At 42.0% G+C, this 22,070-nt stretch overlaps 1 protein-coding gene across 14 annotated transcripts in view; it reads left to right on the plus strand.

The window, feature by feature from the left end:
* MCF2L2 (MCF.2 cell line derived transforming sequence-like 2) overlaps nt 1-22,070 on the plus strand; it is a 169,320-nt gene that overhangs the window by 22,824 nt on the left and 124,426 nt on the right. For 13 of the 14 annotated variants that reach the window (XM_051626403.1, XM_051626400.1, XM_051626413.1 and 10 more), the window contains exon 2: nt 12,381-12,464. In XM_051626403.1, the coding sequence (XP_051482363.1) occupies nt 12,381-12,464 (84 nt within the window). Of the gene's footprint in view, nt 1-11,969; nt 12,213-12,380; nt 12,465-22,070 lie in introns of those variants that run through there. The other variant, XM_051626408.1, reaches the window with a different exon arrangement.

The following is a 22,070-nucleotide window of genomic DNA, read 5'->3' on the forward strand; positions in this document are numbered from 1 at the left end:
CAGTGTGGATCCTTGAGATCTCTTCCAACCTGGTATTCTATAATATGTTTTAATGAGTGGTTAAAAATGTGGTTGTAGTCTCCTGTTCAGGTAAAGAGATTAAAATAGTGAATGCTTACGAAAAGGAAGTGCCACTGTACAAGGGCAGCTGAAGGGCAGTGTGGTAACTGCTCAGAGTTTCACGGCCCTGGCCTCCTGCTACAGATACAGGAAGGATCTTGCTGTATGAGCTGGCCTACAGGTGCTGAAATCACCTCTGGAATCTCATATGCAAATGATGCTATTTTGAATACCAGTATGTGATCTTGGGACTCTTTGGGAGCTGCAGCTCCAAGGTGCTATAACTGACAACCAAAGGGAAGGAGCCCTTAGAAAGCCAGGCAAGAAATGTGGCAGGGACTGCAGTCCAGAGCTGATCCTCCTTGTAGTGCTCTCAGTTGCTCACAAAAGACATAACGAAGCTGAAAGCAAAGCACAGCCTCTAGTCATTAAATGCATCATCCTTGGACAGTGGCTCACATGCCTTTTCAGCACTGACATGACTGCTCATGTCAGCCAGCTGCTGGTTCACATCTATCCTTGAGGATACCTCCTGCCAAAATGGCCTCCTCTGTCCCCAGATGCTCTTAATTAGCCTGGCTTCCAATGGGACCAACAGCTACTGGGGCTTAACATGGATGGGTGAGCATTGGCTGGTTATATTAAGTTTCTGCATGCTGCAGAGCCTGAGGCTTCATGCAGATGATATATTTTTTTAAGTGAATAAATGTGTGTTTTTTTATCTGAGCTCAAGGCTGGTGACTGTGTAAAACAGGGTAATGAATCTGCAAACACTAAGGAATATGCAGCTCATTACTGAGGCTATTCAGGATTTTGCTATTTCTGCAAAACCAGGCAACATCCTCCTTGCCAGTAGGATGGGGACCTGTCTCTTGTGCTGACAGAGTATTTCTGGTTTTGCCCTTTTGTAGGACAGAGGAATGCCACAGTTATTCCTATCCAGCAATTATGGGCACTTGTTCTTGGTCCTACTGCTGGAAATAAAAAGCAGCTCTTCAGATCTGCCCTTCAGGGAGGAAAAGGGACTCAAGTATTGGAAATTATTTTAGAGCAGTTAAGGATAGAAAGACAGAGAAAATGGCTTCTATGGTGCTATCTCCAGAAGGAAATCCCATCTAAGTGAGATCAGCCTGAAATTCTTCAATCTTTTGGAGTTTCTGCATCTTCAATAGTGAAATAAATGATGAATGTTTGCTTTTGCCACATGGCTGACCTTTCTACAGAGGTGTTGGTTACTGGGGAAAGTGACTCTTTCCTGTGAAGCCTGAAATCTGCAGTGTAAGTGGAAGGTATTTCTAAATCCCTTAAGATTTGTCAGTGTCTTCTTGTTCATTACTTGGAATTTTTCTTGGTTTATTTGCATTCAATATCAGTTCTCTTTAAAACACGACCCAGGAAGCCTGGGATAAATTTTTTTCAGCTGGCTCTCACTGCAAAGAAAATAGCTAAAAAAAAAAAATATTCTGTTTTCCACGGAGGAAAACATTCTTATCTTAGATGCTTGTGTCTCTCTTCACCAGTTCCCATTGATATGCAGCCTGCACTGCTGCTATTGAACAGTACTGAACCCTGTTTACCTAATCAAAGAAGTCCAGAGAATGGTGATGAAAATAGGGAAGACATAACTTGATTTTGATTTTAAAAGAGTTTTGAGAGATAAATAGTACTGAGAAGATAGAGAACAAATTCTCAGAGGGATAGTTATAGTAGAGGCTCTCTATGTTATGTGTTATGCGTTTATGTTATGTGTAGTTATGTGTTCTCCTTCCTCCCGTGGTACCAGACCAAGAAACAACTCAGTGAAATGGAAAAGCATTAAACAGAGATAGACAGATTGCTGTAATTGGTAATGCTTTGTTAACTTGTGGGACTTATTACCACAAGATAATAGCTCAGTTTGCTTGGTTTTGTATTGCCTAAGTTGTAGTGTAAACTGGGGAGAAGATTTCAGGGGAAAATGTTGCTGAATGTACTGGAAGGTAGTTGAGCAACCTGTGCTTTCACCCTGCTAATGCCCACAGAGCTTATTCCCCAATTTCCACCATTTCTGATGCTCCAAGCCCCGCTTAAAGATCCAGTTCTGCTGTGCTCATATGTTCATCTTGTGTTCAAATTCTGCTGAATATTTTCTGAATCTTGCTGTGGATTAGTCTGTCCAGTGGGGTTTCTAAGTCATGGACTCTCCTCCTTCACCACCTGGACATAATCTAGTAGAATTACTAGTGCTCAAGTATAAAAGTATGATAAATAAAGCTTGGTTGTACCAGCCCAGCTTTCTATATATGAGTATTTGGATTATGCCAAGTGTCTTGTTGCATACATTTTTGATCCTGTTAGTTCATTTCATTTCTCAAGGGGAAAAAAATAATCCAGTCTTTTACAACAAACAGGAATTATAAACCAACACTATTTTTTTTTTCCACCTTCTCTAATCTAGGATGTCTTGGCAACTTTGTTCTGTGCAGAGACAGCAATTTATTAATGCCCAGAACTTGTTCCTGTGAGTCATTAAATTGGAAATTGCTGAGTTCAGGATGTTTGTCTAAACTCTTGAATCACCACCTTGATGCTGTATGCTGCTGTGGGAGCCTCTAAGGAGCAAGGGTCTACATGACTGAAGATCTGATTATGAAATTGGGATACTGTTAACTAGTAAGGTCATCCTGTGCTAGCATTGGGAAAAGCTGAGGTGAGATTAGAAGAGGTAAAGGAATACTCTGTCCCATTTTTCCCTTGATTTCTGCCACTAGACTCAAGAAGGGACATTTGCCAAAGGAAAGATAAAACTGGGGACAACTATCAAATTTTGAAGTAAAAGCCACAGAAGCAATCACTGGGCTGGACATTAAAGTGAGAGTTTTGAAACACAAGCTGGTTTCTTTGTGTTAGGACAGCTCTGGGGGAAGCAGTGGATTTGCAGTTGCCTGGTATCTTTAACATAAGATTAAAGAGCTTTCTAAAATGCTGGTTTAATCCTATTTCTGTGAACTTCTTGTGTCAAACACAATGAACCTAGTGGTCCCCCCTTGTCCTGCAGTGAAAGAATCTGGGAAGATGATCTCTGAGATAGGGGCACTCGTGCATCCCTATGGGACAACTGCTCTGCTGCACCCTAGGTCAAGAGTGTCAAGAGTGAAGTTACTGAGCTGCTGGGCTTTATGATAGGAAAGAGACATTATCAATAAATCTAATGTTGAAGTAATGAGACAGTACAATGCTTTGAGTGGGTGTGCCTTCAGGATAGTGCTGCAAGACTGCTATTCATAGCAGCTCTTGGTTTTCCTTGGCCCTGAATACTCTACTATTAAAAGTTATTTGAGTAAGAGCCCTTTCCATGTCTCAGTCTGAGCAAGTGAATCTGTTTTGTCTCTTGTCAGCATGTACCTTTATTTGTTCGTGCTAAGCTGTGAATGCCTCCAAAGTGTCTGAAGGTCTGAGTGGAGAGCTCTCGGGGACACAGAGACTAGCAGTACCTTGGGGAGGGTTCAAGCCTGCAGATGGTGCTTATCAGAGACCTCTGCTGTGGTTTGCAGTGAAGCAGTTACTAAGCAATTTGTGCAGACTCCTCCAGGGGAGCGTCAGTTCTTTGGTAAACCGTTGGTTAGACCCAAGACTGCTTCCACAGAAAGCTGCCACCCTCCATCCCTCCCCTCTGCCTTGTGTGTGCTCCTTCCCACAGCAGGACTGCAGAGAAGCCAGCCTGAGACACAGGGGAGGGCACATGCTTGTGAGTGTGAGTGGGTCTGAGGGGAGGCATTGCTCTTTGCAGTTTGTTTATCTTGCTTTTTCTAATGGGCATCTGAACTGAGATGGTGGTGACAGTTTGAGGAAGGCTGCTGCAGGGGTGGCCGGGCTGGGAGGTTGGCTGTGAGCAGGACTTTTCCTGTTACTGAGGTATATATTGAGTGCTGCTGGCAGCAGTGGTGGCTGCTATGGCTCACTGTTTGTCTCCAATGGCAGCAACCAGGGAAATATTTTTGAGCTCACTGGCCTCGGTTCAGGCATGAGCAAGAAAACAATTCTTCAGCTCCCCAGCTGACTGGTCCCTCAAAAATGATGTCAACTTTTTTGAAATTATTTTTCTGGATGCAGTAGTTCAGGGCAAAGCCAGTGTTGGAATTTTTCTAAGATACCATTTCAGCCATGCAACAACTGTCTGCTGGCAAGCTCCAAGGAGGAATGAATTCTGCTATACAGTCTGCCATGTCTCTTGATCAGCTTAATGAATTATTGCACTGAATGTATTTTAGCTTTGCAGATTGCCACGTGCAGGTTTTTTTAATTTATGATGGATTTCAACATGACAGTGTGGAAATGTGAAGCCTTCTTTTGTTGCATTCTATTCTTTGAGCAGGAATTTTTGTTCTAGCAATCCAGCATCACTGTGAAGCACAGATTTTTGGGAAGATGACAAATTAGCTTTGGCAAAAATTGGAAACCTTAAAGAAATCTTTACTACTGAGGGACTAGGCAAGGGGCTGCATCATGCTACTGTAAATGTTGTTTAATTTATTGAAGCTGTTTGTTTTGTGGAGGAGAGCAGGTTATAACATGTCCCCTCTAATATCCCAGAGTGTGCTCTGTGAAATCAAGCAATGTCTGTCTGAAAAAAAAAAAATAATAATTTTGCTGAGCAAATTGTGGAATTGTCTGTTTCTTTAGCTCTCTGCTAATTATGGATAATTCATAAAGTATAACAGAGATTTGTTGTTAATTACTTGTCTACCTACTATGATTTCACAAAAATATTCTAAGAAGTGTCTTCATAACATGATGGGATACAAAGTCACCTAAACTGGACAGTGGGAGTAAATACTTTAAGAATTTTGTATTAGTTTGTGCAATTTAGCTTTTATGGGCACTATTAATCAAGAATTCTTAGATGGCCATAAATATATTTGGGCATTCTGACTGTAAAGTAGTTGATTAAATTCTTGAAGTGTGTGACTATAGATATAACTTGGCACACACAATGTATATTTTTTAGAATTTACCAACACTAAATGAAAATACTGGCTTATATTAATTTTCCATTTTACTTATGTAGGAGAAAATCATTTTTCTTGGTTCACCAAACAATTTTACCATATTTTCTTTAAAAACAAACAAAAAAACCCAACCTAGACAAATTAGAAGATCAAAAGACTGTTTTTCAAGAAGTGATAAAATGGAAAAGTGGCAAAATTTGTTTCTTCACCCAAGGAATTCTATAGCAAAAACTTTTGAAGTTGGCTTAGAAAGCTGAAATAAACCCTAAAAGGTGCACGTTAGCAATAGCAGCAGTGCATATACTAGCAGGGTCCCATCCTGCCTGGCCTGGTGACAGCTTGCTCACCAATTTGATACAGAAGTGAGTAATTAATAATTTAACTTAATATTATATTGATATTAATTATTATTAATATTATTATTGATACTTTAAACTATAGACGGGCCTCACTGAGAATTGAACTTCACTACTTCTGGGCCTTGGGGATTCCCAGGCTCAGACTTTAATTCTGTATCTGAACTTCCTGGTCATCCACTATCCTTTTAGATTAATATATATTTAAATGTTCAATGAAACATGACTCCAAGCATCTGTACCTTTCTTCTAGTTTCAGTGCAGCTGCACGTGAACTTAAATTTGCCTTAAGCGGATGCCTGAGAGGTCTGCTGAATAGTAGCCACCTGAAAGCAGGGATCTAGGGCCTGGGGGAAGTTCAGATTGGAACCAAAATAACCATGGCTCACTTGCATTTCCAATGTAAAGAAAGAGCATGCTGGTCTCTCTGATTTGAAAGTCACTGAAGCAAGTCCTTGAAAAGTCCTTGCAGTTTGCTAATGGCTGCTGGGATCTTGAGGGTAAGCTAGAAATTTCCCTTCTATGTAGTGGCTATATTGACCTGCAGATAACCTGGAAATTCTAATTCTCCCCAGTGTTCCTGCTTCCTTGAGGCTTGCCTGTCTGGAGTCCTTACCTTCTTAACTGGACGATATTAAAATGTCTCCTTTGGAAGTTGCCACTAATGACTGCTTTGAGCCTGTCTTGCATCTTTCATACAGTGATCTTCAAGCACAGGTGTGTGCTAATTGGTTTGCATCTTTAAGGTGGTAAGATTTGCCCACTACTGCACTGGCCCAGTGTACCTAGTCAAGAAACTGAAAGTGAGAGGCTTTCCAGTTGGGAAGACACAATTTCCGTTCTTTGATATAAACAGTTCTCCTTTCACCCCCTTCCAAGTCAGCCATAATACAGTCCTTGTATGTTCTCTGCCTGTAAAAACAACTTGTTTAACGAAGTCCATAACCACTCCTGGAGCATGGGAAAACATGACCACTAAACAGGTCTTTTCAATCTGTGACCGCTCCACTCCTGTAATTTTATGTTAGAAATGCACATCAAATCTTGTCTATGAGATGAACTGAAAAATGCAGTGATCCAAAGTAATTTTAGCAATTCTTGCTGAAAGAATTAGAATTGGTAGAAATGTTTAATGTGCTTGCAGAGCAAAGCTCAGGTAAAGCTGTAAGTCCTTTGTTAGGCTGTAGAAATGCTGTTGTGCTTGGTCAGCAAATGATCTGCAAGAAAGAAGGACACCAGTCACTTACATGTGCTGCATTTGGCTTTTGTTTTAAGCTGATCTAAGTGTAATTCTTTGCTGGAAGAGGTAGTTCTGATCTTACTATTTCCTACCCTTTGTCTCAGTAGCACTGGTACCCTCCAAGCCCCTTTGCAGAGAACTAAACCACATGATAAGAAACAATCCACTGAGAAAAATATTGCATTGTTTTATTTACAATAACTTTTTCCTGGCTTAGTTTTCAGCTGGCTCAACATGGGTTAGCAAAAAAAAACATGGTGGGAATGTGCAGAAGAACAAGAGAAAGGATGGGATTTCCTTTCTGTTTATAGTTTCTCTTTAAAGTAAACAATCTGTAGCACAGCCAGTCTGTATCAGTAACTGAACTTGCTGTTTCTCTGTATGGACTGAAAGAATAAATGAACTTTTTCAAAAAGTAAACAAAGGCCTCAAATGGTGAGAAAGAGAAATAAATAGAAAAAAAAATCCTAACCAAGAGCTTCTCTCCTTTCTCTGATACAACAACTTTAAAGTTCTTCTTGGCGCTCAGGAAGGGAAATGTTTTGCTTAAGGATTTGAGTTGGGAATTCTAGTGGGACAGAATATTTTCAAATCCTGATTAAATTTTATCAGTGAAGACATGCAAATTTGTCTACTTAGTGTGTTTAATTCTTGAAACCTAATGTAGCTCTGCTAGACTCTTAGCTAACTGCTGTTGTTCATGGGCAGCAGACACAGGACTTTGGACAACTTTTGGACTGTAGGTACTTCGCAACTTTTGAACTCTAGTTTTGTGCTTAACTCTGATTCTTTTCCATCTCATCAGCAATCTGATTTTTCCAAAAATCCACAATTTTGATTTGAATGCTGTGAGTTGTGCTGAGTAGAAGTAGGCTAATGTACTTTATTATTTTAGCAAAGGTTTTATTTCACTCCCATTGTCTTCCTTCCCTGGGAATTACATATCAGGCTGTCATTAAGAAGAGGAGAACTTTGCTCTGAAAACTTATAACCCATTATTCAAAGATGAGTGACTTAAGATGGTGGATTGAAGGAACCCCCTCCTCTAGTCAACAGAAGGTCAGGCAGTTGTAGCACTCAATCACTAAAAATCAAAGAAGCTCCAGTGTCCAGTTGTGGCTGGTTGCCTTTGGTTGTCTTTCATGGAGCAACAGGCATTGCTGTGTCAGTCTGCTCAGCACAGGCAAATTTTGCTCTCCAGCAGGTCATCTTTCCAACACTGTTGGAAACCATTAGTTGGCATTAGCGTGTAAACTAGTTCTTCTCTGTTCAGGCAAGAGAGGAAGGGACGAGATTGTATTAATTGTTGTTTTTAATCAGCTGCTGTTGGTGTAGCTCTGAAGGTGGCAGCCTCTGGGCTGTGCTCCAGACCTGCTGTAGGAATCATACAGCTGTGGTGAGAAATAAAATAGGCAAGTGTGTGTGTGGGGAAGTCTGAGCATGTTTCATTTTTGAGGGAGATGAAGCATTATTGAATGGCTTTCCCCTTAAAGATTAGATAGCACAGTTGCAGTTAGCCTCCCTAGAGATCTGGGAGGGAGGAGAAGCTGTGTCAGACAGATGGCTTTAGTAATTGCTTTTCTTTTTCTCCCCTTTGGTAGAAAACCTTGGGAAGCAAAACTGTAAAGCCTAATTTTTCTGTAGTGAAACTGGTCTCTGCTAGGAATTGAATTTATAGTGGTTTAAGAGGAGAACCAAGAGTAGATGAACTGACTTGTTTCATTTTTTCCCCCCCTCTAGTATCACATCCTTACTCACATTTAAATTGTCCTGGCAAATTAATTTAGCTCAAGTAATGAAGAAATGCATGGTATGTGTAAAGGTTAAGCTTTGGTGATGTAGGTAGGGGAGGCTGGTGTTGTTTCACATAATACTGTTTGATCAAATAAGCTTTCTTCTTTTTTTAAATTTGAAAAGCTATGTGTAACTGCCTCTTCAATTTAAAAAAAAAAAAAGCTAAGACACAAAAAAAATCACACAAACTAAGAAATGTCTGACTTAAAGTTGCCAAAATAACAATGTTCCAGGCACTTGGCTGGTGTGGGCTTTGATATTATCTTTAGTTGCACAGCTATACAGACGTTTTATCAGAGGACAGGACTGCTTTGAAGTGGCCATGGATTGTCCACTGTCTTCTGCAGATATTAGCAAGGTGTAAGGAAGCAAGACAGTTGTTGTCTCTCGTGTGGCTTGTCAGCTCCCATTGACTTTTAGGTCCCCATGTGGTAAACTAAAACATGCCTATCATCAAGAAGCTCTTCTGAAGTTGTCTGTGAACCTGCAGCTGTTAGCTTGCTATCAACTCGTGTCAGCCTAGAGTGAGGTTTTCTCAGCTGTGGTGTCTGTCCCACAAGAAAACGGTACGTTGCTTCTGCCCACTTCCTGCAGGCTTGTGGCTTGCAGTGCACAGACCAAGAAGGCTACAGAGCCTCCTGGGATAAACTCAGTGGAAGATATGAACAGATAGATGAATGCTCACTAATGCTAGGCAAAATGTCATGGCTTTAAAATAAACCCTGACCTGTGTCTTTTAGGTTGCTTTTAAGTTTTGTTTTATTTCAAACTTTAGGAAAAAAAAATAAAAAACATCCTGTAGCAGCCCTAGGTAATCATGTGTTTCCAAGGTTTAGGACTTCTGTTGCAGGCTCTGTGCTGTGATGGGTTACAAATTCATCAACGTTGGAGAGTAACTACCTTTAAGCACTGTCCTAGAGGAAGATGTAGGAGGGCAAATGTGACACTGTGTGCTGTGGCTGCAGCTATTCATAGTTTGTAGCCACTTTATCTGGTTTGCCATTTGGGCTTGTGAGGTACTTTCTTCTTTCCTGAGATGTTCTGTGTCTCCTGTGAGTTTCTTCTAATTTCTTCTTCTACAATTTCTTTTCTCGCACGTCAGTGTGTGTGAGCTGTACCCACTTACTTGAATGTGTGATTCATAGTCACCAAATGTATTTTGTACCACCTTTCTCATCATCTTAATGTCTCCTGCTGAGTGTGGGTTTTACAGCATAAGCCATGTGTCTCGCTAGAGAGAGTCTTGTCCAGGCAGGGGATTGGATGAGAACTAACTGGCAGTCCACAGTTCTTGTTTCTATTACTTCATCTTATCCTTATACCACAAAATCCTCTTGGTAAAAAAAAAAGATTTTTAGAAACCAGAGACCAAGCTATTTTTAGAGTGAGCTAATAAAACAAACAGATGAAGGGGAAAGGGAGGATTTTCTCTTTTGCTTACGACTCATTGGTATTAATGATGCCTAACATTTAAAGCAAGCTATTGTGCTGGCAAGTTTGTTACCTTGGAGGGATAAGGAAGTCTCTGAGAGGACAGAGATGGTGGCACGTTTTCTAGTTAACTTTCTTTCGAGCCCCCTTGTGATTGTCCCATCCATTGTAGAAAACTTTGCTCCATTTTTGCAGCTGTTCAGTGCAAGTTCAGTCCTGGTCACCCAAACCTGACTCCACCTGTCTACCTGGGACTGCAGAGTTGTCACAATATCTTCACATCTTCCAGTTGATGAAATCAACAGTATTTTCTCAAATGGATGCTCCAAGATGTCTGTGTTCTGAGAGTCTAAGCTCTGTTTTAATTATTATTTTTATTTTTCCCCCGTAGTTCTGGGTTGAGGGGTTCTTGCTATTATTTGATTTAGCTATAGTCTCTAAACATTCCTCTTCTACCTCTATCTTGCTGCCAATCTGTGGCTTGAAAAGAGCATATCTATTATTATTATGGTGATTCACAAACACTTCAAGAAGACCATCTGAAGGATGCTAGAAGTCTTTGGTCAAAGATCTAGAGACACTTGTCAAAACCTGCAGTACCATTTGGCTGTTAGGATTTCAGTGCTGCCACCATACAGATAACTAATTGGCATAAAACTCACTTTAGGTGGGCTCAGGGAGGAGATAAACACAGCAACCTACTTGGTGAGTCCTCTGAATTCTCTACTCTGTGACGAATGTGCCACAGATGACTGTTACACTGTAACAACGTGACCACAGCAGCAGGCTGAAATTACAGCATCACTGAAACCAAGCTCTTTAGCTGTGATTCATTACTCTGCCCTCCTGGTAGCTCTTGGCCACCTGCAAGCCAAGAATCAGAGAAGCTGACAGTGGGCTGCATAAACAGGATGGAAATTAAGGTCCCACATCAGAAACATAGAATCATAGAACTATTCAAGTTGAAAAAGACTCTTGGGATCACCGAGTCCAACCATCATCCCTACTCTACAAAGCTCTCCCCTAAACCATACCCACTGACACCACATACAAATGACGCTTAAACACATCCAGGGATGGTGACTCAACCACCTCCCTGGGCAGCCTATTCCAGTGTCTGACCACTCTTTATGTGAATAATATTTCCTAATGTTCCATCACTCATTCTAGTTTTATTTTTCCCTCTTTTTTTGTGTTACTGTCTGCCTAGGAGAGGGCAAGGACACAAACTCTTCCATTACTTTGTCTCTAGGCATTAGTGAAGTGTTTGAAAATGAACTGAAAAGTTTCCAAGTGACATTGTGTCGTTTAAAAGCAGTTCTAGAAAGGATCAGAGTGGAAGACTCAAAGCAAGACAGAGATGGTATTTTGGGCAGCAGACTAGGATGCAGGAGAAAGATGATAATTTCTAACCTCTCTGACCTCCCTCTCTATTTCTGGACAGTTTGTTTAAAACCAGGTGCACTCAAGCATTTCAGTGTCTGCATTGTATTGACATCAATGAGGATTTTGGTGCTTAAATAGGGCAACTATCTGCCTTTACCCTGATCTGTGGTCTCTCTGGACCCAACTTCCTCCTTTTCACCTGTTGTCTGGCAGGTAGAGGTGAGCTGTACAAAGCAAGGACTGATTGTAGTAGCTGGTTACTACTGGTTGTAGTTCTGTAGCTGTACAGTGGCTAAAGGCCTAGTTGCAATAAGTGCTATTGTAACATAAATGTTGATCCTGCCTGTTGAGTTAGCAGATGTTCCTCAGTAAATGTTGCTGGTGTAGACTGGGATGAGGAATAGGGAGAACAATTGGGTGCACCTGTTACAGAAAAATATCAAATTAGCTCAATGTGAGATTGTAGTTGTTGGTCACTGAACAGATCTCACACACAAATTGTGGTGATTTTTTTCCCAGCTACTTGCCAAGTTATTTTTTAACTTTTCAGTGTTTACTTCAAAAGAACAGGCTTTGTTTTCACGAGAAGAAAGCCTCAGAGCCTCTTATTTCCTCCTTTTACTATGAGTTTTTTTGTAGCGGAAAAAGCATCAGCAAAGGAAACTGTTCTGGATTAGCTATTTACTTACACAAAGTCTTCAAGCAGAGACCAGGGAGCTGAGGGTGGAACATGGCACGGTATCTGAAGTAGTCTTTACTGTTTCAAAGACTGAAAAGCTGCTTTATGTGGGAGGCCAAATGCAGAGTCTTAATATGGAACATGAAGTGGTAAGGAGCAGGCTGTCGGCTTGAGCAAACCTGTGACACGCTCTGGCAGATCTGCTGGAGCTGGTTTATGAGAAGCTGTCCCTGAAATCGCAAGACGATAGATGAAGTAAGAAGGCTGAAGATGAGACTGTAAGTATCATAAGTTTCTGTGACTGTCATATAACATCTGAGCCAGTAGTTAAGCCAGTCTTTTTTTCCCTTGAGTGTCATCTTTGTTTTGCTAGGTAGTTAAAAGTTGGAAAAATTGTCATTAACCTTTTATTAACTCATTGAAAATTTCTGTTTTCACTTGCACAGATGAAATCATGCAGCAGGAGATACGGCCACTGGTTGCAGTAGACATAATAGAGCAGCTCCACAGACAATTTGCTATCTTGTCAGGTAAGAAGCTGCTGATAATCACACTGTGGGGTTCTCTTGGAAACATATTGGAATCTGTCATGCTGTCACCCTTCAGTTCTGCACATCAGTTTTAATAGTATTTTTATACTGCTAATGGAAAGTGCTGTTACAATTAGACATTCACAGTGCATGGAACTGGTAAATGCCAACTTTGCTGTGCTTGTTTTTCTTAAGGCAAGTTCATTTTCTGTGCTTTCCACAATGGGGTGGAACAGATTTAGAGAGTAAGAAATTCAACAAATCTTTCTGTGTGTATCTTTGCACAATGTCCAAGCATCTTGTTTGTGGGAAAGTATTCCTGTCTATCAGTGAGCTGTTCATGACCTTCCTCCTCTTCCTCATTTGCTTTTGTTTTAGGAATGATTAATTTCTAAAGAATAAGGTTCTAATCTTTTAAAGATTTTATTATTATGTATTCCTTTGTTTGTCTGAAGTTTGCAGTCACACAAAGTGACGCATGTCCTGCTCCAAATAAATAGCTGATACGAAATATTTGCCAAATTATTTAATACACTTATTCTGGATGCTGTAGTAGAGAAATCCTTATCTGGATCCTAAAATGGCCTCTGCTGTTGACTGTATGGCCTCTGGCAGCTCCTTTTGTCTCTGTTTCCGCCTATTTTGCAAATGAGGAAAATGAGGATTTTACCTTCCTTCTTCCCCATAGACACAGTGAAGTAGCATGAATTTGCACAAAATATTGAGATGGTCATAGTAAGATACTCTTGGACAGCCTGTCCCTCTCTGCTTGGTGAAGAGGAACAGTGGGCAGGTGCAGGGAGTACAGAGACCCAGCTCTGCAAATTATCAACTCAGCAGGCCCAGTCCTTGCTGCAACTTCACATTTTTCAGCACACTTCAAACTGTTAAATGATATCCAAATCTTAAGTTACTTGCAGGACTCCAACTATTAAAACTTAGTTTTGCAGTTTTCTGGGTAGCATCTTGTGGCAGTTTCATAAGCTCAATAACTTCCTGGTTTGCATTTGGCAGAAGGTATTGACTGAGCAGAGGTGGAACTAATTGCCTTCTCATCTGCACTAAAGCATCTCAGCATCACCTCTTACTAGAATTCCAAATGAACACAAACCTCTGTGCAGAACAGTGTCAGCAACTGCAGAATATTTCTCAAACCATTTGCATTCCACTGTTGTGCTTAGTGCAGGATGATCCATCCTAAGACAATGTTTGTGGGGCAGTGTTGCAGTATTCTTCTTTGACTGTCCAGGCATTCACCTGCATACCATGTGCTTACTGGAGCTCTACTGTGACAAACTGGAGAGGATAGTGAGTAACTTGGTGTTGTTGTTAAGTGTTCCACACCTGGCTGCTGGGGATTTCAATGCACAGATGCCATAATAAGGTCTCAGAAGCATCAGGTGTTCAGGGAAATCTGGGCACCCCTTTCCCTTTTTACTACCTGCTTGGCAGAAAAATAATGACTGATGGGTGGGAGATGACGGTACCTTAATCTGGGGGCTGTTGCCATGTTTGAATCCAAACTGCACTTAGTAGCACTCCTGAAGCAGTTCTTTAAGATCCCTTTTATTAGTGCTAAGCTGATTTAAAAATATTCTAATTGAAAGGAAGGGAACAAGGAATCTATCAGTTGTTTCATTCCTTTTGGGTCTTGATGTTAACTTTGGTCAGACCACAGCTGGGATGCTTGTGTGCTCTTTGTAAGCAAGAAAACACTTAGCTGGACTCTCTAGGATGCTCTGCTTGCTTTTTCTGCTCACCAGGCATGCAACACTGCTAAAACCATTGTTGTTTTCAAGGCCTTTGATTTAGCTGATAGACAAATGCCTAAAAACACTTATATCAGTGTAAAGGATATAATGCATGTGGAGAATTCAGTGCCTGCAGTGAAACATGGAGGACTGCTTTTCTTAAAACCCATTACCTTGCAACATTTGAGACCATTAATAAAAGCTATATATGGCATCTAACGAGCAATTTGTGGAAAATGGTTTACTAAACAAGAAGAAAAAAAAAGCATTTTCAGCAAGAACATTAAACATGGCACATGAAGGTAAAGGGTAAATATAAAAGAAGCATTTTAGTATTTCTTTATGGACTTATCATTTCAGCCTGTATTCCCACCTGCTATTTTAGCAAATTCAAGTCTTCACGTTTGATCTAATTATTTTATTCTTGGAAGCAATGAGGAAGATATTTAATAAGACTGTTTAAACCTAAGGTGCTTAGAGACTTTGGAAATAATTTTTTATAGAAGGCAGGGCTAAGAGGCTTGTTAGTGATTGGCAAATAACTGGTTCAATAGCATACAAGTACTAATAATAAATACCAGAAGTGAGTGAAAGTGTCTTTCATGACCCTATCTCCATATATAACAAATCCTATTTGAAGAATTTTCAGGCTTGCATGAAGTCTTCTTGGTACAGTTCAGAAATAATCTCCTAATAAGAAATAGGGCAGTATAGTTCATAGTTTCTAAGTTGATTTTAGTCTGAATTTTACAGCTAAATTAAGAATCCTGGTTGCCTCCACTCCAAAATTCTTACGGCAGCTTTGGAAGAAGATCATAAACATAAAATGGTCTACTCAAAGGTCCCTTTATCCTAGTACCCTACTCTGTTGGTGACCACTGGTGGATCATAGGTAAGATTTAGCAACAGCAGTCATCCTTACTGGCCCATTATTGCCTCATGCAAACAGACTTTGGTACAAGCTAGAAATTACTGCACTTTTCAAAAATGCATTTCTCTAAATAAGTGTAGCTTTCTTTTTCCTCTGGGATTGATTTTTTTTTTTTCCTCTTTCATCCAACAAAAATAGATCTTGATACTTCTCTGCCTCATTTCATTTACTAAAGTAATTCACACATAAATTACCTCATTTGATTATGATTTCCCTGCCCGCCGCCCCCACCCCCAGACAGCTCTGCAGCCTTTCCTTAAAGCATGCTGCTTTCCATTAGGCACAAGCAACAACAAATATTTTGGTGCTTCAGTGCTTGCCTACATGGAGACTGAAATATCTCCTGACACTTTGCCTGTTTCCTGGATTGCCATGCTGATATATTTGATAGCCACTATCTGAAAAAAAACAATAAAATAACACCCTCTACTCTTCGGCCCCACCACTGTGAGCAGTAAAAGATGCTCCCTACTTATTTGTGGAATGTTTTGGGCATATGATATGTTTTTCTGAACAAATTCATAAGAATCACAGAATCATTGTGGTTGAAAAACACCTTTAAGATCAAGTCCAACCATAACCTAACTCTACCAAGTCCAAAATGGTTTATGCTGACTTAAACTAGTTGGGATTATTTCTTTCACTCTGGAAGCTGTAGCCTCTGGAGGGCAGGTCACCACCTCTTCCATGCATGCACATGCAGAGCTCAGAGGATGTTAGTGATTCTCATTTGTTCTACTGCACAGCCTTTGGCTTTGTCAGGCTCTCCTGTTCAGTCTTGTGGACTCCAACTCCATTTATCCAGTGGTAATGAAAGTAACTGGTTGATTGTTGCAGAGTTTGTTATAAATTAATTTGGTTAATATCAGCTTTTTATTAACAGCTGGCAGCTGAGGCACATGTAGTGAAACAGTTACATTCCCTTGCAGAAAAAGAAAGAGCAGAACAATTGAAGTCAAAGGCTCTTTGTTTTCTCTGGACATGACTCATTAGAAATACTTTCCTTTACTACTGCTGGGTACAAACTTCTAAGAAGAGGATGTGACTGTCTTGCAGTCTCTGAGCAGATGGTAGTAATTATCTAACCAGCCTACTGAGTTTGGTGTTGGATTGTGAATGGCCTAGTTATAATGAATGTATTAGATACTGACAGCCTCCTGTTTGTCCTGGCTGTCTAGCTACCAGACTAACCAAGACTGTACTCTCCATGCCAGCAACAGGGAAACTCTCCAAAGCCTTCCCTGGTTTGCTGTGGTCATGGAAAAGGCTGCAGTGTAATGTGACAATATCCTTAATCACATAATTCTACTTTGGTCATCTTTTTTTCCATGTACTGATCTAGCCCTGCTTAGCTTGTGACATCTGTTGGAAGTGCTGGTTCTTGTGGTAAATTCTAGTTTTGAAACCACTACCATTTCCTTTCCTGGAAAACTGCACTTCCAATTACAGGTCTACAGCTGTGACAACACAGCTGTGTATAGCTATGTTAATGTGTTTCCTGTAGCTGTTAAAGGTACTAGATCACAAAGTTGGATAGTACTGAAAACCTGACTATTCTAGCACACACCAATGTTTACTGAAGAATGGAAAACAACTGGTAAAATACTATTTCTGTCCTACCAACAGACTAATAAGCTGCTGCAGCAATCTACTCTTGGAACTACTACTACCTGTCTCCCTTTTTATGCTTAACTTCACAACCTGTTCTTATCCGTAATTACTCTGTCCAAGAGCCCAACGTGCCATTTGCAGCAATAATGGATCCTGTTACTAAATCACAAATTTATTAGATAAACTGTCATGAAGTGTGTTAGCAGAGGTTCATTTTCTTTGTGTTCTGCTCCTGTTAAGTCAATAGACTTCAGTGGATGGGAGACTGTGTATCTGAAAGTGGTAACTGAGTCTGAAGCCAGTTTATTTAATTTCCAAAGCCTGGAGGGGGTTTGGCCATCTGCTTCCTGTTTAAGCTGGGCCTTTTGGAAAACCTGGCCTGACCTTGCCAAAAGGAGTTTGGCATTGGTGTAAAAATCTAGACCCAGAAACCATGATTTCACTTTGAGAAATTCAGCATTCACAACCCTTAATCAACATAGAAAAACAAAATGAGAGCAGGGAAAAAGTAACACCTGACGAAGAAAGGGAAACTTCAGCCAAGACATGACTGAACCCCTCAACAGTCTGATCCAGGAGACGAATTGTAGTCAGGTCTGCTATGATTAAGGGAGCTCTCTGCATGTGGGCAGACCCAAGCAGCTGGCCTGCACGTGTCAGCAAAATTGGAAAGAAAACTTTCCAAAACTAACTGGTGAGTTGGTGTCTGGCAGGCTGGGGAGGTGTGCACAGACAAACTTGTTCAACTTCTGCCCATAGCCTGTTTGTGGGTTTGTTGGTGTTTGGTTTTTTTGGTTGTTTTGTTTTTTTATTTGGTTTGTTTGTTTTGGTTTTGTTGGGGGTTTTTTTGTTGTTGTTGTTTGGGGTTTGTTTGTTTTCCCCAAGGGGTTCAGTATATTTGGTAAACTCTTGCTAGATGTTACTTTATGGATCTAGCCATTTGTGTTATAAGAAGAGCTGCTGGCTATGCAATAGGACTTAAATGTAGCTCCTGAATGTCTAAACCGTGGATATTTTTGGTCCATGATCAGGAGGCATAGGTGGGCTAGAACTAGGGAGTGGGAGACTTCCTAGGATTCCTATCAAGTTCAGGAACTTGGCCTGCAGTTGTGATTGTCTGCTGCTTTTATATCAGTCATACCAATATACAACTCTAGCTGTGAGAGCTCTCAGAATTTAGCACTCACACCTCATTTGTCAATCACACCCAGCAAAATTAAACTTTCTCTGCTGCCACATCCCATTCTCCTCTATGTATATTCCTCCCTCCAATACTTCAGCTGTTTTGTTGCCACTGCTGAATTCTGGCCCCATCTTCACTTCAACAGCTGGCCAGGCTGCACTGGCAGCTGGAAAGTCTAATAGGCACAACCATGAATGCTGCTTTGTGTCCTGGACTTGAGGAATTGACACACAGAAGAGTGAGCAATGGTCCCATTACCACGCTTTGTACTACCCTGATGCAGCTTGTGCACCATCTCTTCTACTTTTCCTTCCACAGTACTTCTGTCCTGCTACTTAGGTTCTTCCTATCCCTTTGCCTTTGGGCCACAAGAGAAGAGGAAAACTTCAGAAAGAAGTTCAGGTGAAAAATGAGGGAAGTGCCCAGGAGAGAAGGAAAGTGATCGCAGAATTATTGAGGCTGGAAAAGATCTCTGGGATTATCAAGTCCAGCCTATATGATGTTATGCTGTCATTCTGAGTGGCAAAGAAGGTCAAGCTGATTGTATTATTTTCCTCTTAAATCTTATCACTTTCCAGGCAGTTCAGCATTTTGCTCCTCCATCTCCTGCTGATGCTCTCTGCCTTACTTGTGCTTGCAATTGTTGAGTTTGACACACCTCTCTGTGTGACCCTCAATGAAAGTGATTTAACTGCTTGCTGATAATTAACCTCTGATCATACATCAAGATCTTTAATCAGAATGCCCTTCTCCAAAGCACCAGTGGGTCCATATCTTGGACACAACAAGTTTGGGTTGGATGCAAGGCAGGTTGCTATCTGCAAGAGGTAGAGAGCATGGAGGAGATGGTTCTTTCGAATGGAAATTGGTGGAGCTGAATCAGGGTGGCAGCATGTGTTGCATCTGCAGGTGTTATCTGGGAGAGGAGCTCAGGTCTGCATCAGGAGATGGTAGACAAAATCTGGTTAAGTTCCCTCTGCAGGCAAAATCCTGGGATTAGCTGTGACAGAGCAGCCTGGGGTCTGACTGAGGAGCAGTGACCCACAGGAGATGGTCTGGCTCCTCTAAGGCAGGGTCAGGATTGAGCCTTCGGTTAGTTCTGCCCTAAGATGGCCATGAGCCTCCCCTCATGCCAGCTGAACCTCCAGCTCCCGTGGCTGCTTCTTGCAGCATCCATTGCCACCAGCAGCTCTTTCCCTGGCCTGGCACCAGCATTTGGATCTGCCAGAAGGTGTTGGAGCTGACTGCAGGGTTGGTTGTAGAGTGCTGCAGAGTGGCATCTGATGGTGCCCGGAGGAGCTACAGTCAATGGGAGGCTTGTGCACAGCATGAAGACACCTGCCAGGCATGGCCGTGCTACTGATGCCTGTTTTCAGTGTATCTTTGTTTCTCTTTCTGACTGCACTAAACTCAAGTTATTCCTTGCTTCTCCCTCGTGGCTTTTTAGCTCAGGTCGTGCCTCATGTAGCTCTGGGTTTTCATCAAGCTCCTGGCAGTTCTTGGGCCCCTTTATCTCCCTGTACAGACACTGCTGAATACAGCAGACTTGCTGTAGCTTTGTGCTGTGTTCATGTGGCTCTCTTTCTTCAGCGCTTCTGTCTCCCTCCTCTGTCCTCCCTTTCTCCTTAAAATGCAGTTTGTTTTTGGTTTTTGTTTGTTTTTCTTGAGGACCACTCTCTTTTTGGCCTTCTGTCTTGCTGCTGGAGCTTGCTCTGTTCCTGTCTGCCTTACTTAGGATGGATGGTAGTATTTTCCGTATGCCAGTTAGGCTCTTTTCACAGGTGGTGCCCAGGAGCATGGGGGTTTTGTGTAGTCTCAGCAAGTGCAATAATCTCATATAGAGTCCTTGGGGGCAAATTCCATGCACTTAGTCCTTATGGCTGTGGAACTGAATGAAGACATTGAGTAGCCAGTTAATGTATTTCAAGCACTGGAAGAAATCTAGAGGCTACTGTCTGGAAGGCAAGGTTGATGACCCAGAAAAAAAGGGCTGCAGCTTTGTCAACTCCCATTCTGCAGGAATTTGCATACTGCAGCAAATCTGGGTTTAGTGCCAGGAAAAAAAAATTGCATTAACATTTAGATATATGGAACTGCTCTCTCACCCAGAGGAGTTTTGCAGGCACCTTTGGTATATAAGTAGCTTCCTTTATATCCCTTAATATCCACTCTTGTTACCTTGATAGATAAATGTGTATGGAATCTTTTCCCTTGTAACCCAAATACTGTTTAGGGTTCAGATATGGGCAGGAACAACCCATTCTTATTTATGCTACCTGCCACCCAACCCTTCAAATATTCCTGCTTTCTCCTGGTCGTATTACTTAACAGTTTCTGGTCACAAAATTCCTCAAGCTTCACCCTGATTTCATGATACAGCAGGAACTGAGGATTTCCTTCTTTTTTTATTTTCCTTCTCTGAAATACAGCTCTATTCAAGAACCTCTTGAGTGTTCTGTTTTGGTTGCAGCAGGAAGTGCTAGTTTCACCTTGGAGCATGAGATGGAGCCCAAGAGCTGTTAAGAAGATGTGGCCTAGTCAAAGACAAGAAGCTCTTAGTTGAAAGTTTAAGTCTGAGTCTTCTCCTAAGAGTCCTGGATTTATTGCCAGTGGACATTGATTTCTTGGGTGGCTTTTTATAGGAAAACAACCTGTGACAAAAAATACACACCCACATACATACAATGTGTCCCCAGCCTGCCTTATGTAACTCCAGAAAAAGAGGCCCTGGGAAGAAGAGCATGTGTGTGAATGTGGATGCAAGAGAAGATAAAAGGAACACAAAGAGACCCCGGTCAGCAGGACCACTAGAAGTGCCATGTGAAACTCATAGTTTGAAGAAAACTTGAGTGTAACTGCAGGTGAACTATTAGGTGTTGAAGAAGGGGAACCAGAGAAATCCTTATCCTTTAGGGGCAAATATTGAGCACGCGGCAGCAGAGAGCGGCAGCGGCACCAGCAGCGGTGAGAGCTGCTCCTTTAATTACTGAGGATTAGAGAAGGGGCCGGGCTTCCCGGAGACGGCGAAGCCGGAGCAGAGCGAGGAGACCCGAGTCTGAGCGGGAATCCTGAGAGGAACAGGAAGGCTGATGTGTGTGGCTGAGAACGGCGGCGGGTTTAACAGCGGCCACCTCGGCAGCTCCTCAGAGCGCGCGGCAGCGGCAGGAGCGGGGAGAGGCGCGAGGGCAGGGAGCGCGAGGGCAGGCAGGAGCAGAGACACCGGTAAGTTTCTCTAGCATGGTGACAACACGCCCTAAAACCGTATTGAAAAAAGATATGGAAACTCAGACGGAGGTTCTGAGCAGGCACGCAGCCGTGCAGGTCTCTGGCTGCAGCGAGTGCCTGAGCCTGGCACTGGTACCAGAGGGAGCCAGTGGCACCGCGTGTGTGCGGTGCGAGCAAATCAGTGATCTCCTCAGGCAGGTGGTTAGACTGACAGAGGAGGTTGAAAGACTTAGAATCATCAGAGATTGTGAGAGCGAAATAGATTGGTGGAGCCAAACCCTGAGGCAAGGGCAGAAGGAAGAGGTGCTAGAAGAAGTGACGGATCCCCTCCCCTCCTGTCCTCAGACAGAAGGAGAGAATGTTAGGGACATGGAGGAATGGAGGGAGGTCCGTCCTCGGAGAGGCAAGAAAAAACCCAACTCCCTCCACCCTCTGAATTGCCCCTGAAGAATAGGTATGAGGCCTTGGAACTTCAGGGAGAGGAAAATGAGGCTGGAGTGACAGATTTGTCTAGTGAACCGCCTAGGACTTGTCGCTCAGCTCCACGACTTAGGACTTCTTCAACTAAGAAGGAAAGGAGGGTAATTGTGGTGGGTGACTCCCTTCTGAGGGGAACAGAAGGGCCCATCTGTCGAGCAGACCCATCCCACAGGGAGGTCTGCTGCCTCCCTGGGGCTCGCATTAGAGATGTTAAAAGGAAACTCTCTAGTATGGTAAATCCATCTGATTACTACCCACTCCTGATTTTTCAGGTTGGTAGTGATGAAATTATTACAAGAAATGTAAGGGCAATGAAGAGAGACTTCAGGGCCCTGGGACGGCTAGTTAGGGGGTCTGGAGCACAAGTCGTGTTTGCCTCCATACCTCCTGTAAGAATGGGTGGACAGATAAACAGGAAGAGTTTA

Source organism: Apus apus, chromosome 8 (genome assembly GCF_020740795.1).
Source record: "Apus apus isolate bApuApu2 chromosome 8, bApuApu2.pri.cur, whole genome shotgun sequence".
Classification (NCBI taxonomy): domain Eukaryota; kingdom Metazoa; phylum Chordata; class Aves; order Apodiformes; family Apodidae; genus Apus; species Apus apus.